General features: G+C 40.7%; 1 protein-coding gene across 9 annotated transcripts in view; it reads right to left on the bottom strand.

Moving 5' to 3' along the window:
- Positions 1-17,752, bottom strand: part of SPIDR (scaffold protein involved in DNA repair) — a 454,456-nt gene that overhangs the window by 142,020 nt on the left and 294,684 nt on the right. For 7 of the 9 annotated variants that reach the window (XM_008255503.5, XM_089335201.1, XM_089335200.1 and 4 more), the window contains 2 exons: positions 5,600-5,795; positions 3,395-3,645 (listed from right to left, as the gene is read on the bottom strand). In XM_008255503.5, coding sequence (XP_008253725.1) covers positions 3,395-3,645; positions 5,600-5,795 — 447 coding nt within the window. The remainder of the gene's footprint in view (positions 1-3,394; positions 3,646-5,599; positions 5,796-17,752) is intronic. The other 2 variants (XM_089335202.1, XM_070076571.1) reach the window with 1 other exon arrangement.

The raw sequence follows: 17,752 nt of genomic DNA, 5'->3' as shown, positions 1-17,752 counted from the left end.
TCCTATGTATGCTACATGGCCAAAGGGAGCCCATATGATATCTCTACAGTGAAAATTACAAAACAACCACCAAAAAATTGAATAAAACGGGAAAAAATGGAAAGACCTCTCATAATAAATAATATTATTAAAATGTCCATACTATCAAAAGCAATTAGCAGTCAATGCAATCATCATCAAAATATTAATGACATTGCTTACAGAATTAGAAAAAAATCTTAAGATTCTTATGGAAATACAAGAGATTCCAAATAGCCAAAGCAATCTTTAACAATAAGAACAAAGCTGGTGGCATCACAATACCAGATTTCCTGACATAGAGCTGCTGTAACCAAACCAGTGTATGTGGTACTGGCATAAAAATAGACACAAAGACCAATGGAACAGGAATAGAAACTCCCAAAATAAACACACATCTATAGCCAATGCCAACTTATCTGACAAAGGTGGCGAAGGTACTCTCTGGAGAAAGAACCATCTAAATGGAATTGGGAAATCAGATTTCCACATGCACAAGTGTAAAAATAAACTAAAAATGGATAAAAAATGTAACACCTGAAACTCTGAAACTACTAGAAGAAAACATAAACAATGTCTTTTTGCATAAGAACCGAAAACATAGGCAACATAAGCAAAAGTAGATAAATGGAATTTTTATCTGATTAGAAAGTTCCTGTATAGTGAAGAGGCAATCACAATAGTGAAGAGATACCCAAAAGAATGGGAGAAAATATTTACAAATGATGCTTCTGATAAAGGATTAAAATCAGGTATATATAAAAAACTAAAAAAATTCAACAAAACAAATAATTCAGTTAAGAAATGTATAAAGGATCCAAATAGATATTTTTCAGAAGACATACCAGTGGCCAACAAACACATGAAAACATACTCAGTCTCACTAGTCATCAGGGAAATGTAAATAAAAACAACAAATGAAGTATTATTCACTCTAATTAGAATGGCTATTATTAAAAAGATGAAAAATAACAAATACTGGTGAGGATGTGAAGGAAAAGAAACCCTAATACACTGTTGTTGTGAATGCAGATTAGTACAGCCATGCCGGAGAACAGTATGGAGGTTTCTCAAAAAACTACAAATAAATCTACCAAATGACCAAGCTATTCCACTTGTGGTAAAACATCCAAAGGAAAAGAAATGAGCATATGAAAGAGACTCTCACATTTACTGCAGCCTTATTCACAATTTCTAAGATATGGATCAACCCAGATATCCATCAATGGATGAATGAAGAAAATGTGATAAACATATAGCAAGGAATATTAGTCATAAAAGAATAAACCCAGACATCTGCAATAAAATGGTTGGAATTAGAGAATCTAAGATAGTAATTGCTAGAGATAGAGAGATAGGGGTACATTGGATAATGGGTACTAAAACATATTGAAGTGAGAGGCAACAGGTTCTGGTATACCATAGAACAGTAGGAAATCTATGGTCTGTAAAAAGGGAAATTGAAGGAGTAATTTTTCCCATGATTGATTTTTGCTATATATATATATATTGAAATATTACATTATATTCCATAAATTATAAAGGTATTTCACATCAATCCAAAATTACATTAGCCATTAATGTAATTAATAACAACAGGAATATATTACACATTATATCTGAATATTATATAGTCACTGTATCTGAATAATTGATTATTGTTTTCTTATATTTGTTCCTGCTCTTCTTTTAATCTACCACAAGCATATTCTCATGTGATATGTCACAGTTTATATTCAAAGGCACAAATCCAAATCACGCCCAGTGGTGATCATTGACAGCAGTTCACCACACTTTAGCTTCCAATTTTCTTCTCTTTGTTCAACAGGTAAAACAAGTTCCACTGAAGGACCTGGGGGACAGCTTTCAAGATGTGCACTGTGATTACTCATAATGAAGTCAGTGCAGTGTCAGTTTCATAATATTTTCTGCTCACAATGACTCAGTCCTGACTATGACCCTGTCCTGGGAATGTATAGTCTGTGTACTACGCTGGGGTAGATTTACCAAGATCCTCAATGCCAAGTTTACTAGTCTTCCCATTTCCAAGGGTTAACACTAGATCATTCCATGAAAAACACAAGGAAAATAAACATCTATGTCTAAAACTGTCTCAGCTAATTCCATTTAAATCTACCAAAGATTTAACTCAACGGTACAATATAGTCTATAACTGCAAGCCATGTTAAACATTTTAAAACTGATTTCATTCATTACAAGCCAAAGAAAGGTATTTTTTTTCTTTCTGTAATTCCAAAAGAAATATTCTCTGGCTCTTGATCTCAAGGGTATTTTTTAAAATTCACACTAGTTTCAAACAATGTGTTATTTATTTGAAGATGATTCATAATTAACATAAAGTTTCCTGTTATTTCTTTTGAATGGCATCAGAAGACATCAAGATGACTATTAACTATTGTTTCTTCAATATGTGTTTTCTTATTAAAGTAGAAAGAAAAAGTGATTGATTTGATCAAGTGGCACCTGTACTTTCAATTTCTATTCTGCTACAAATTTGTCTTACTGCTTTAATGGGAACATATCATCAGGTAGATAACTTCAAAGAGTTATGCCAAGGCTCTGACAAAATATATCAGCTCCTCAGTCAATGATGTGTCTATTGCAGTTTAAAAAACCACAAAACTAGATGGCCTAAATCTCCGTAGAAAAGAAGGTATCACCTCTATGGTTTATATGAGCAAAGCATTTTGAGTTATGGGTTTGGTCCTTGCTTGTGTAGCCATCTAGCTATACCATCAGCCACAGTAACACTAGTCATAGGTAGTTACTTAAAACATAGGTAATTAAAATTAGATACAATTTAATATATAGTTCCTTAGTGGCACTAGTCATACTTCAAGGGCTCAACAACTACATGTGGCCAGTGGTTACTACATTGGATGGTGTAGATGTACAACATCTACATTACTGCAGAATGCACATCAGGCATCACTGATGCACACTGTCTGAAGCAGCATGCTAAAAGCACCCAGATTTAAAAACAAGTTATTTCTTCAGAGTTTTAAGACATATACCACTTGATATTATAAGGTGTTTTAAGGTATAGCTAACCATGTCTTGGTTTTTCCAGAACAATAAAATATTTTTAATATTTGTATCACACATTCAATCACATGATCCATTAAAAGTAAAAGTAAATGCAACAAATTTAATTTTAGTAGGTCTTTTTATATAAGTATGTAAAAATCTTTTGTCATACTATGGATCCTAAATTTTGATGTGAGAAACAGACAGACAAAACTAACCCATTTATATTGTAAATGAAGTTAACAAACTTCTCTTGTGCAGAGGCCTCTACTTTCCCCAGCATTCAACATAGGTGACTACCCATGCACAGCTGTATCTTGTTACTCACCGAGCTCCAGGCAGATCTATGAGTCCTGAGCTGCTCCCCTGCTGGCCCCAGGTGCTATCTCTGCCATGAAGAGTATAAACTCTCTGTACCACCACTCGGACAACCACTCCTGACCACATGGAGGCTCCCTGGCTTTCCACCATGTCCAGGAGAGAATCTCTTGGGGGAGCGCCAGCTGCAAGGTGCTGTTTTGCTTCTTCATGCTCATGGGTCCAGCCTGTGCCCATGGGAGTCACCCCACTACACATAACCTGGTCAAAACATGCAGAGAGAACAGTTTCAGTTTGATTTACAGCATGATGCACACCCAATAATGACATTCTTGGGCAATCTTGCAACATATTAGTGTTACACTGAAGGAATGATGAAGACAAACTGAACAGTTTGCAGTGTAGGCCTCTGCATCCCCTAGGTAACTACCATTGCTGAGGAGGGAAGGTGAGCAACAGAACATAAACAATGCAGTATTTCTCATTAGTGGAATACCAGACCAGCTTGCACATAGTTTGGAAACGCACAGATAATTCTTTTATTAAGATATCACAAGGTAATTTAATAAGCTTTTCTTTTCTGAGGTAAGAATTCCAACAGTACAAACTAAAAATCAAAAGAGTGACTAGGTTACTTAAAAAATGGATGTTGCTATTAGGTGCTTGTATGTACACTCTACTAGGCTAAACACTTGATATCCTCATGTGTTCTCCCAATAATCCTTCACAGTAATATTCACTCTCATAAGACAGTAACATTTCTGGAGAGCTTCCTATATTCCAGGCTTTGTTCTTTACTTATTGAGCAAATTTACCTTCATAACCAGTCAAGGAAGTAGGTGACATGTATCCTTCTCCCACTTTGCAAATCTGAAGATCGAGACACAGGAGCCTACAGATCTTGCCCACAGTCTCACAGCAGAACGTTGACTGAGGCAGAATTTGAACCAGGGCCTCTGGCTTCAAAGGCCATGATGTACACTATGCTATACTGCAGCTTCACAGCCATTGTCATGAGACAAAAATATCTCATCAGGTTAACACATAATTGTTTATTTATTTATTTATTTTTTTGACAGGCAGAGTGGACAGAGAGAGAGAGAGAGACAGAGAGAAAGGTCTTCCTTTGCCGTTGGTTCATCCTCCAATGGCCTCCACGGCTGGTGCGCTGCGGCCGGTGCACCGCGCTGATCCGAAGCCAGGAGCCAGGTGCTTCTCCTGGTCTCCCATGGGGTGCAGGGCCCAAGGACTTGGGCTATCCTCCACTGCCTTCCTGGGCCACAGCAGAGAGCTGGCCTGGAAGAGGGGCAACCGGGACAGAATCCGGCGCCCAGACCGGGACTAGAACCCAGTGTGCCGGCGCCGCAAGGCGGAGGATTAGCCTAGTGAGCCGCGGTGCCGGCCCACATAATTGTTTACAACCATATATTAAAGCAACAATGCTCTTTGAGACATATTTTATGTTAAAAATAAATTGTTTGGAGAACACTCTTTTTCAAATAATCCTGCCTAGATACTTTTTTTGATGGGAAAGATTTCTTTTTTTTGCTTGATTATATAGGACAAAGCAGAATGAAAGTTTGCCTTCTTTTCCTTTCTTACTTTCCCTCTGTCAATTTGTCATCTCAGCATTTTATTCAGTGATGGTTCCTGTAACCCAATGACATTAAGATCAGCACCCTGGCCACACAGACTATCAGAGCTGAGAGTGTCCCAAGGCACACATCATGGCCACTGCAAGTGAATTTTAGTGGTTCCCCAAATTCATCTTGTCAGATGAGTATGGTTCAGGGCCAATAAAATTCCAAAAGGCAACCTCTAGGGTATAATTTCAAGCTTACATAGCTCTTTCTATCCCAAAGGATATAAATATTATAGAAAGTAAAAATATGATAAAAAAGAGGGCTTAATACTGAATTCTTAGACAATTACAAGATGAGAACAGAGAAAATAAAAACTTTTACATATTTTTAAAAATTAGAATATTAAAATACATAATTAGGAAGATAAAATATTATAAAAGATCACAACTAAATGCTAAAATGCACTGTAATATCTTCAAGCCTAACAAGAATAATAAGTTGCCACAGCAGAAGTATTTGCTGTGTATTTGGAGGGAGACAAAAGAAGAACATCTCCACCTACTCCAAAACGCTCACAAATTTAGTCATCAATATTATTATAAGTACATATCCCTAAGTCAGTAAGAGGTTACCTGGATTTCAGATGAATTATTTGATAGATCTCTAATTCTATACATCTGGACCAAAGTGATGTTTCTTCTTGGAAGGGGTGTGTCTGTACAGTACACTTCATGAGTTGTTTCTGAATTTTCTTTGGCAACAACTTTCTGACAAAAATAAGTATTCAGAATAATAGGGCATCTCCCATTTGGGATAGTAAGTTTTTGCCTGAAAGAGAAGAAATTCAGCATTTTATTTGCAATGTTGGATTCCCCTCCTATTCTTGCTAAATCAGAAACGTAAATTTCAATGATGTAGCTACCTCAGAAAGTTAAGACCATGCCAGCCCACTGAATGACAGCCACATCTTTTTTTTTTTTTTTTTTTGGACAAGCAGAGTAGACAGTGAGAGAGAGAGACAGAGAGAAAGGACTTCCTTTGCCATTGGTTCACCCTCTAATGGCCGCTGCGGCCGGCGCACTGCGGCTGGCACACCACGCTGATCTGAAGGCAGGAGCCAGGTGCTTCTCCTGGTCTCCCATGTGGTGCAGGGCCCAAGTACTTGGGCCATCCTCCACTGCCCTCCCGGGCCACAGCAGAGAGCGGGCCTGGAAGAGAGGCAACCGGGACAGAATCCGGCGCCCCGACCAGGACTAGAACCCGGTATGTCGGCGCCGCAAGGCGGAGGATTAGCCTAGTGAGCTGCAGCGCTGGCCAACAGCCACATCTATCAATGGACGGCAAGTTCAGGCCAGCCTGCTGAGGGACAGCCACATCTAATGATGGATAGCTGTCCTTAGTGCTCAATTGTGACTGTGAATGAATCCAACTTTACTTTTCCAGTAAACGTCCAGTGCTAGCAAGGCTAGAAGGCTGTCAGCTAAGTCCCTAGGCTTGGCTCCTTCAGTCCCTCCTAGACTAGTAGACAAGGACATCAGGACCCCTTGAGGGGAAACATAGACAATGAACAAGACTAACAAGAATCAAACTAGTGCCCAAACAATGAAATAAATATTATCTACAAATAAACCTTCAGATAATTTGACAACTCTAGTCTTTCAAAGAACATGACATTAAATGCCAAAGGACTTCTAGCTTCCCTTCAAACTGATCAGAGTTGCTGCAAAGTCTAATATTTAAATACAAACAGTCTGTGAATATAGTAGAGAATGTTTTTGGATTCCTCTCAGTCTCCTGAAATGAGAAAACACTTTAATCTTAATGTGTTTAAACAGGAGATGCTTGTCAGGCATTTGGCTTTGCAGTTGAGATGCCAATTAGGATGCCACCATTTTATTTGCAATGTTGGATTCCCCTCCTATTCTTGCCAGCATCTCACAAAGGAGTACCTGGGTTCAATCCTCAGCTCCTGATTCCAGTTTCCTACTAATGTAGACCGTAGGAGGCATTAGTGATGGATCAGGTAGTTGGCTTTCTACCACCTATGTGGGAAATTCAGATCAAGTTCCTTACTCTCAGCCCTAGTCCAGACCTGGCCATTGTGGGCATGTGACGAGTGAGCCAGTAGGTAGTAGTTCTCTCTCTCTGTCTCTCACTATCTCTTAAACAAACAAACCAAGAAACAGAGGAAAAACAAACTACAGCAATAACAAAACAGGAGGTACTGATGGTAATACCAAGAGAAAAATAGGACTTCTGATTCCAGAAGACTGGGGTAGACCTATTTTTCCCTATTCCTCTCTAAGTATAACTAAAAGGTCTGATACTCTACATAAAATAAATTCAAGAAGACATTGAAAGGTGAAGAATAGAAGTCACATTGGATAGGACCTAGGGACCTTAGGACCTGAGGAACAAACAGCAGCAAATTGCTGAGATTTTGTTTTGCCTCAGATACCCCACATTGGAGCTTAAGAAACTGACAACCTGGAAACAGCAGCAGGTGCAGATGAAAACAGTCAACAACAGCTTGCTCTCTCCAACCAGAGAACTAGGGGAGAGGCAGCTTAGCAAGGCAAAACCTGTAGACAGAAACTGTTCTACTCTAGGTAAACACCATGCATCTCCATGTAGGCAACAAAGGCTGAATGGGGAGACTGGGCTTCCACTCTTTTTTTCCCCTTTTTCAAAGGGTTTTTTTTTTTTTTTTTTGTTTTGTTTTGTTTTGTTTTTTGTTTTTGACAGGCAGAGTGGACAGAGAGAGACAGAGAGAAGGTTCTTCCTTTGCTGTTGGTTCACCCTCCAATGGCCGCTGCGGCCAGCGCGCTGCGGCCGGTGCATTGCACTGATCCGAAGCCAGGAGCCAGGTGCTTTTCCTGGTCTCCCATGGGGTGCAGGGCCCAAGCACTTGGGCCATCCTCCACTGCACTCCCTGGCCACAGCAGAGAGCTGGCCTGGAAGAGGGGCAACCGGGACAGAATCTGGCGCCCCAACTGGGACTAGAACCTGGTGTGCTGGCACCGCAGGCGGAGGATTAGCCTATTGAGCCGCGGCGCCAGCCTGGGCTTCCAGTCCTAACAGGCTATAAGGAGGAACTGCAATAGCCAAGTCAGAATGCAGTGACAGAAGGTGAGGCAGCAAGCTAGGAGTTCAACCCTGCAGGCTTGCAATGAGTACCCTGTTCACTGTGACATGGAGACCACCTGTGGCCTGCACATCACCCAACTTCACAGTAATAACTAAGTGTTCCTCTCTACCCTCTGAGGTGGTACCAGAGGAAGACTAGCTAAGAGTTAGGGCTTTCACCAATGTCCAGCAGTACTGAAGATGCCCTCTACTCTCTTATCTCTCAGTGGAATCCATATGAGGAGTAGCAGTACAGCATCTCTGGCTTTTCAGCCAGATTGGTATCAGCAGAAGCCTCGCAGGGAGCTGCAACTCATACCTCGTTACAGCAGGAACAGCATAGGTGTCAAGTGGGAAATCTGAACTTCTACCACTATCAGACAGTAACAACCCTCATCCTCTGACCTTACACCAATGTCAGATGAAGCCACTTAAAAATGTTTCAGATAAGATACAAAGTCTCACAACATCATGCTCTAAATGTCCACGTTCCTATCTAAGATCCCTTGTTATATTAGAACCAGGAAAAAAAATTCAACTGAGTGAAAAAAGAAAATTAATAGATATCAATGCTGAAATGACGGAAATGTTAGAATTATCTGACAAAGATTCTTCTTCTTTTAAAGATTTATTTATTTGAAAGTCAGAGTTAAATACAGAGAGAGAAGGAGAGGCAGAGAGAGAGAAAAGTCTTCCATCTGCTGGTTCACTCCTCAGCTGGCCGCAACAGCTGGAGCTGTGCTGATCCAAAGCCAGGAGCCAGGAGCTTCCTCTGGGTCTCCCACGTGGGTGCAGGGGCCCAAAGACTTGGGCCATCCTCTACTGCCTTCCTAGGATATAGCAGAGAGCTGGATCGCAAGTGAAGCAGCTGGGACTCCAACTGGTGCCTATATGGGATGCCGGCACTACAGGTGGCAGCTTTACCTGCTACTCCACAGTGCTGGCCCCTGACGTAGGTTCTAAAGCAGCATTAAAGCAGCTATTCAATAAGACGTTATGAATTTGAGACAAATGAAAAACTAGAAAGTTTCAGAAAGAAATAAGATATTTCTTTTTTTAAAAAAGATTTATTTATTTTTTGAAAGAGTTACAGAGAGAGGAGAGGCAGAGAGAGGGGTCTTCCATATTATGGTTCACTCCTCAATTGGCCACAGTGTCCAGAGCTACACCGACCCGAAGCCAGGAGCTTCTGCTGGGTTTCCCACCTGGGTGCAGGGGCCCAAAGACTTGGGCCATCTTCCACTGCTATTCTAGGCCATAGCAGAGATCTGGGTAGGAAATGGAGCAGCTGGGAGTAGAACCGGCGCCCATATAGGATGCCGGCGCTTCAAGCCAGGGCTTTAACCCACTGCGCTACAGCGCTGGCCCCAAGATATTTCTTAAAAATGAATGTTTCCAGCTCACTTGGCTAATCCTCCGCTTGTGGCGCTGGCATCCCAGGTTCTAGTCCTGGTTGGGGCGCTGGTTCTATCACAGTTGCTCCTCTTCCAGTCCAGCTCTCTGATGTGGCCTGGGAGGGCAGTGGAGGATGGCCCAAGTGCTTGGGTCTCTGCACTTGCATGGGAGACCCAGAGAAGCACCTGGCTCCTGGCTTCGCATCAGTGAAGCGCCGGCAGTAGGGCCATTAGGGGAGTGAACCAACGGAAAAGAAAGACCTTTCTCTCTGTCTCTCTCTCACTGTCTATAACTCTCTCTGTCTCTTTTACTGTCTAACTCTGCCTGGCCAAAAAAAAAAAAAAAAAAAAAAAAAAAAAGAAGACTGTTTCCTTCTTTCCAAAACCCCAAACTAATACTATTAAAAAACTCAATGGATAGATTCAACAGCAGAATGCAGAAGAAAAAAAATAATGAATGAACTTGAAGATAAAATAATAGAAATAGTTCAGTAAAGGTAAAGTAGACAGCAAAAACAAAAGGAAGAGAGTATCAAAATCTATGGGAAGGAAGAAATAAAAACAGAAAGATACAGATATATACACTAGGCTTTCTTAGTTCGGGGTTGGCACATAAACTAACACTATCTGATGTAGTTCTAAATGTATTCAGAGAAGCAGGGCCGGTGCTGTGGCACAGTGGGTAAAGCTGCCACCTGCAGTGCCAGCATCCCATATGGGTACTGGTTCGTGTCCTAGCTGCTCCACTTCCAATTCAGCTCTCTGCTATGGCCTGGGAAAGCAGTAGAGGATGGTCTGAGTGCTTGGGGCCCTGAAGCTGCATGGGAGACCCAGTGGAAGCTCCTGCATTCGGCTTGGAACAGCTCCAGCCATTGAGGCCAACTGGGGAGTGAACCAGCGGAGAGAAGGCCCCTCTTTCTCTGCCTCTCCTTCTCTCTCTGTGTAACTCTGACTTTCAAATAAATAAATAAATAAATAAATCTTTAAAAAAGTGCATGCAAAGAAAATATTAAATATAATCATATTGTAAATAGGAAGGGTAAGGGAATATGAACAGGGCCACCGTTGTGGCACAACAGATTAAGCCATTGCTTGTGATGCTGGTATCCTAATTGCTGGTTTGAGTACAATTGCTCTGCTTTAGATTCAGCTCCTTGCTAAAGCACCAGGGAAGGTAGCAGAAGACGGCCCAAGTGTCTGGGCCCCGGCCACCTATGTGGGAGGCCCAGATGGAGATCCTGGATCTTTTCTTCAACCTGGCCCAGCCTTTGCGGTGGTGGTTATTTGGTAAATGAACCAGCAGATGGAAGGTCTCTCTCTCCCGCTCCCTGACAACACACACTCCTTCTCAGTCACTTTGAATGTCTTTCAAACAAAAAAAAATTTTTTAAAGTGGAAATATTAAGAGAGGTATGGTTTATACACTTCACATAAACTGTTAAAATAGCGCAGCAGACTTTGATAACTTAAGTACATATAATGTAATGCCTAGAACAAACAACAAAATAGCTATAAAAAGATACATATACAAAAAGATAACTGAAAATGAATCTTGATGTGAATGGGATAGGAGAGGGAGTGGGAGATGGGATGGTTGCAGGTGGGCAGGAGGTTATTGGGGGGAAAGCCGCTATAATTCAGAAGTTGTACTTTGAAAATTTAAATTTATTAAATAAAAGTTAAAAAGATACATACACAAAAGCATTATAAATAAACAAAAGTAAAATTCTAAAAAATACTCAAGTAACCTACATGGAGCCAGGAAAAGGAAAACAGAAATGAAAAGAGAACAAGAAAGAGAAAACAAAAAGAAAATAGGTAGACTTAAGTTCTAATGATGGTCTAAATAAAACAATTAAAAATGAGATTGGCAAAGTAGATTCCAGAACATGATCCATCCATATGGTTTTACAATAATCTCATTATAAATATAGAGATATAGACAGGACAAAAGCAAAAGGATGGGGAAAATATCTCATGTAATCACTGATCAAAAGATAATGGGGAGGAGGGCTACATTATTATCTGGTGACATTGTTCTGAAACCAAAGAATGTTACAGATGCAGAGAAGGGCACTACATGATGATAAAAAGATCAAACCTCCAAGAAGAAATAGCAATATTAAATGTATATGCAACTAAATGACATAGCTTCCAAATAAATGAAGCAAAAATTATAAACCTGAAAGAATAAATATATAACCAAAGTTGGAGATATCAGTATCTCTCTATCAACATTTGACAGAACAACTTAGATCATCTGCATGGAGACAGAAGAGCACAACACTATCATCAATTAATATAATCCACCTTACATTATAGAACCACCCATGCAACAAAATACATTCTTTTCATGTACCCATATAAAACATTATGGGCCATAGAACAAATCACAACACATAAAATTGAAATCATACAGAGTGTGTTCTCTGATTGCAGAATCAAAACAAAATCAATACCAGAAAGATAGCACAAACATTTCCAAAAACTTGCAAGTAACATGGCCGGCGCCGCGGCTCACTAGGCTAATCCTCCGCCTAGCGGCGCCGGCACACCGGGTTCTAGTCCCGGTCGGGGCGCCGGATTCTGTCCCGGTTGCCCCTCTTCCAGGCCAGCCCTCTGCTGTGGCCAGGGAGTGCAGTGGAGGATGGCCCAAGTGCTTGGGCCCTGCACCCCATGGGAGACCAGGAAAAGCACCTGGCTCCTGGCTCCTGCCATCGGATCAGCGCGGTGCGCCGGCCGCATCGCGCTGGCCGCGGCGGCCATTGGAGGGTGAACCAACGGCAAAGGAAGACCTTTCTCTCTGTCTCTCTCTCTCTCACTGTCCACTCTGCCTGTCAAAAAAAAAAAAAAAAACAAAAACAAAAACAAAAAAACAAAAAACAAAAAAACTTGCAAGTAACAGATTTCTGTGGAAAGCGTTGTGGCACAGTGGGTCAGGCTACCACTAAGATACCTGTATCCCTTAGGAGTGCCTGGGATTGAATCATGCCTCTGCCTCTGCTTCCAATCTAGTTTCTTGCTAATATGCCTGAGAAGCAGCAGATGATGACTCAAGTACATGAGTCTCTGCTGCCCACATTAGAGATACAGATAGATTTCCTGGCTACTGGTTTCAGCCTTGTTCTGTTCTGGATACAAGCATTTAGGGACTGAACCAGAGAATGGAAGACAACTCTCTTCATTATTCTGCCTTTCAAATAAATAAATAAACATTAAAAAAATTACCTTCCCCCGCATTTCTATGAGGTAATCCATGAGTCAAAAAGGAAGACTTGACGAAATGAAATGAACTGAATACAATGCAAATTACTATAAAAATCTGTGAAGGTCAGCCTGGCCCAACCGTGGCTTTTATGGCCATTTGGGGAGTGCTCTCTTTATCTTTCTCTGTAACTCTAGTTTTCAAATAAAAACAAATAAATTAAAAACTTTTTTGAGAAATAGCTAAAATAATACAAAGAGGTCATTTTAGAAAAGAGGGAGGTGGCCGGCGCCATGGCTCAATAGGCTAATCCTCTGCCTGCGGCGCCGGCACACCGGGTTCTAGTCCAGATTCTGTCCTGGCTGCCCCTCTTTCAGGTCAGCTCTCTGCTATGGCCCGGGAGTGCAGTGGAGGATGGCCCAAGTGCTTGGGCCCTGCACCCACATGGGAGACCAGGAGAAGCACCTGGCTCCTGGCTTCGGATCAGCACAATGCGCCGGCTACAGCGCGCCGGCTGCGGCGGCCATTGGAGGGTGAACCAATGGCAAAAGGAAGACCTTTCTCTCTCTCTCTGTCTACTCTGCCTGTCAAAAAATAAAAATAAAAAAAAAAAAAAAGAAAAGAAAAGAGGGAGGTGGTAGCGTGTGGCGCAGCAGGTTAACGCCCTGGCCTGAAGTGCCAGCATCCCACATGGGCGCCAGTTCTAGTCCAGGCTGCTCCTCTTCCGATCCAGCTCTCTGCTATGGCCTGAGAAAGCAGTAGTAGATGGCCCAAGTCCTTGGGCCCCTGCACCCACGTGGGAGACCTGGAAGAATCTCCTGGCTCCTGGCTTCCGATCAGTGCAACTCTGGCCATTGCGGCCATCTGTGGAGTGAAACAACGGATGGAAGACCTCTCTCTCTGTCTCTACCTCTCTCTTTAACTCTGTCTTTCAAATAAATAAAATAAATCTTTCTTTAAAAAAGACAGAACATCTCAAATCAATAATCTAAGGTCTATAGGGGTGGCATAAACGGAAGGAAGAAAGATGATATAATTAGAAAAGGATAACAGAAACCATCATGGTGTTAATGGAATTGTTCTGTATCTTGACTGAATGGATGCTGATATTCTGGTTGTGATACTGCACTGTAATTTTATAAAATGTGTCATTGGAGTGAACTAGATAAAAATGATTCAACTGACATGTCTATATTATTTTTTTCTTTCTTTCTTTCTTTTTTTTTTTTTGACAGGCAGAGTGGACAGTGAGAGACAGAGACAGAGAGAAAGGTCTTCCTTTGCCGTTGGTACACCCTCCAATGGCCACCACAGCCGGTGCGCTGCGGCCGGCGCACCACCCTGATCTGATGGCAGGAGCCAGGTACTTCTCCTGGTCTCCCATGGGGTGCAGGGCCCAAGCACTTGGGCCATCCTCCACTGCACTCCCTGGCCACAGCAGAGAGCTGGCCTGGAAGAGGGGCAACCGGGACAGAATCCAGTGCCCCGACCGGGACTAGAACCCGGTGTGCTGGTGCCGCTAGGCGGAGGATTAGCCTAGTGAGCCGCGGCGCTGGCCATATGTCTATATTATTTCACACAGCTACATTTGAATGTACAACTACATGAAGATAAAAAAGTCTAATGAAAAATATAATTGAAAGATGGCAGAATAGGGAGGGAGCTTATTGTTCTAGTCTAGGGGAAGATAAGCATTGGAGTGAGGCAAGACCAGACTGTAGCAGCCAAAGCCACTGGCAATAAGTCTGCAAGATGAGCCTACTATGAATCTAGCTTGGAGCCCTGTGGGGGACAATGTACCTGGGAAACTAGAGGGAAAAAATGGGGACACATTTCTCTCTCTCTGAACACCTGGCACCAGTGTCCTGTAACTAGACAAGAAAGGGCAGGTGCCATTTTGGACATATAGACATATGTAACAGCTGCACTGGTTCATATCCATGTGCTCAGGAACCAGCTGTGAGGAGACACCTTAATCTGGCTGGGAAAATTGATAGGAGGCTGGATGCTCATGACTGTGGGAGCCTTGTGTGTTGAGAGACTGTGAAAACACTGTGGCTGCATTGAAGGGTGAAGAATTAAAGAAATTTGAAACAAAAATACAATACACAAGATAAGCAAAACAAAGAGCTGCTTTTTTGAAAAAATAAAATTGACACATCATTGGCTCAACTAACAAAAACAAGAGGGAGAAGACCTAAATAAATAAAATTAGAGACAAAAAAGGAAATTTAACAGCAGACACCACAGAAATAAAAAGAATCATAAGAAATTACTACAAAGAGATGTAAGCCAACAAATTAGGAAACCTAGAAGAAATGGATAGATTCCTAGACACATATAATCTACCTAAATTGAGCGAAGAAGACACAGAAAATCTAAGCAGACTAATAATCAATACGGAAATAGAATCAGTAATAAAGACCCTCCCAAAAAAGAAAAGCCCACAACTGGATGGTTTCATTGTTGAATTCATTTAAAGAAGAACTAATTCTAATTCTTTTCATGCTATTCAAAACAATTAAAAGGGAGGAAATCCTCCCAAACTCCTCCTATGAGCCAGCATCACCTCAATTACTAAACCCGAAAAAGATAGAACAGACAAAGAGAACTACAGACCAATTTCCCTAGTGAATATAGATGTAAAAATTCTCAACAAAATACCAGCCAATCAAATCCAACAACATATCAGAAAGATCATTCACCTGGACCAAGTGGGATATATCCCAGGTATGCAAGGATGGTTTAAAACTGGCAAATCAATCAACGTGATACATCACATTAACAAAGTGAAGAACAATAAAATTATGATTACCTCAACAGATGCAGAAAAAGCCTCTGATAAAACACAACACCCTTTCATGATGAAAACCTTAAGCAAATTGGATATAGAAGGAACATTACTCAACACAATCAAGGCAATTTATGACAAACCTACAGACAAAATCTTATTGAATAGGGAAAAATTGGAAGCATTTCCACTGAGATCTAGAACCAGACAAGGATGCCCACTCTCACCACTGCTATTCAGCATAGTATTAGAAGTTTTAGCCAGAGCAATTAGGGAAGAGAAATAAATCAAAGGGATACAAATCAGGAAGGAGGAAGTCAAACTATCCCTATTTGCAAATGACATGATTCTATATATAAGGGATCCAAAAGACTCCAAGAAACTATTGGAACTCATAGAACAGTTTGGTAAAGTGGCAGGATATAAAATCAACAAGCAAAAATCAATAGCCTTTGTACATACAGACAATGTCATGGCTGAGAAAGAACTTCTAAGATCAATACCATTCACAATAGCTACAAAATAATCAAATGCCTTGGAATAAATTTAACCAAGGATGTCAAAGATCTCTAAAATGAGAATTATAAAACATTAAAGAAAAAAATAGAAGACACAAAAAATGGAAAAATCTTCCATGTTCATGGATTGAAAGAATCAACATCATCAAAATGTCCATACTACTGAAAGTAATTTACAGATTCAGTGTGATACCAATCAAAATATCAAGGACATTTTTTTCAGATCTAGAAAAAATGATGCTGAAATTCATATGGAAATACAGGAAACCTCGAATGGCTAAAGCAATCTTACACAACAAAAACGAAGATGGAGGCATCACAATACCAGATTTCAAGACATAGTGCAGGACAGTTATAATCAAAACAGCCTGGTACTGGCACAAAAACAGATGGATAGACCAATGGAGCAGAACAGAAATGCCAAAAATCAGCCTATGCATCTACAACCAACTTATATTTGACAGAGGAGCTAAAACCAATTCCTGGAGCAAGGACAGTCTCTTCAACAAATGGTGCTGGGAAAATGGGATCTTCATATGCAGAGGTATGAAGCAAGACCCCTACTTCACACTTACATTGGGGGAAAATCTACAAGACATTGGAACAGGCAAAGAGTTCTTAGAAATGACCCCAGAGGCACACACAATCAAGGCCAAAATTGACAAAAGGGATAACATCAAATTGAGAAGCTTCTCAGGAAACACTCACGAAAGTGAAAAAACAACCAACTGAATGGGAGAAATTATTTGTTAACCATGCAATTGATAAAGGATTATTAACCTGAATATATGAAGAAATCAAGAAAGTCAACAACAAAACAAATGACCCAGATAAGAGATGAGCAAAGGACTTAGACAGTTTTCAAAAGAGGAAATCCAAATGGCCAATAGACACATGGAAAAATGTTCAGGATCACTAACCATCAGGGAAATGCAAATCAAAACCATAATAAGGTTTCACCTCACCCCAGTTAGAATGGCTCTTGTCCAGAAATCAACAAACAAATGCTGGGCAGGACGTGGGGAAAAAGGTACCCTAATCCACTGTTGGTGGGAATGTAAACTGGTAAAGCCACTATGGAAGACAGCATGGAGATACCTCAGAAATTTGAATATGGACCTATCATATGACCCAGCCATCACATTCCTGGGAATTTACCCAAGGGAAATGAAATCAGCATAAAAGATTTATTTGTATTACCATGTTTACTGCAGCTTAATTCACAATAACTAAGATGGAATCACCCCAAATGTCCATCAACTGAAGAATGGATAAATTATGGGATAGGTACACCATGGAATACTACACAACAATAAAAAATGAAACACTGTTGTTTGAAACAAAATGGATGAAACTGGAAAATATCATACTTAGTGAGTAAGCCAGTACAAAAAAGGACAAATAACATGTGTTCTAACAGAGCACCTAAAAAGTAATCTCCAGAATCTCAAAATTGGCACTTTGAACAGCCCTTGTCTTAACTGTTGAACATTTTTTTTTTCGTAGTATTTGTTGAACTCTTTACTTAGTATAGAGCTATTTGTATGTGCATAAAGTTAATTGAAAAGAGACCTTAGTTAAAAGTAAGAATGGGATTGAGCGAGGGAGGAGGAAGAGAGGTAAGAGTGTGCGTGGGAAGATGGGTAAAGTGGGAAGAATCTCTATGTTCCTAAAGTTATATTTATGAAATACAATAAATTTGTATTCCTCAAATAAGATGTTTCTGGGAAAAAATTAATTGAAATCTATAA

Source organism: Oryctolagus cuniculus, chromosome 6 (genome assembly GCF_051225735.1).
Source record: "Oryctolagus cuniculus isolate XC-2025 breed Fujian yellow rabbit chromosome 6, ASM5122573v1, whole genome shotgun sequence".
Classification (NCBI taxonomy): domain Eukaryota; kingdom Metazoa; phylum Chordata; class Mammalia; order Lagomorpha; family Leporidae; genus Oryctolagus; species Oryctolagus cuniculus.
Note: the sequence above shows the minus strand (reverse complement) of the source record. Positions and strands in the feature narration are given on the sequence as shown.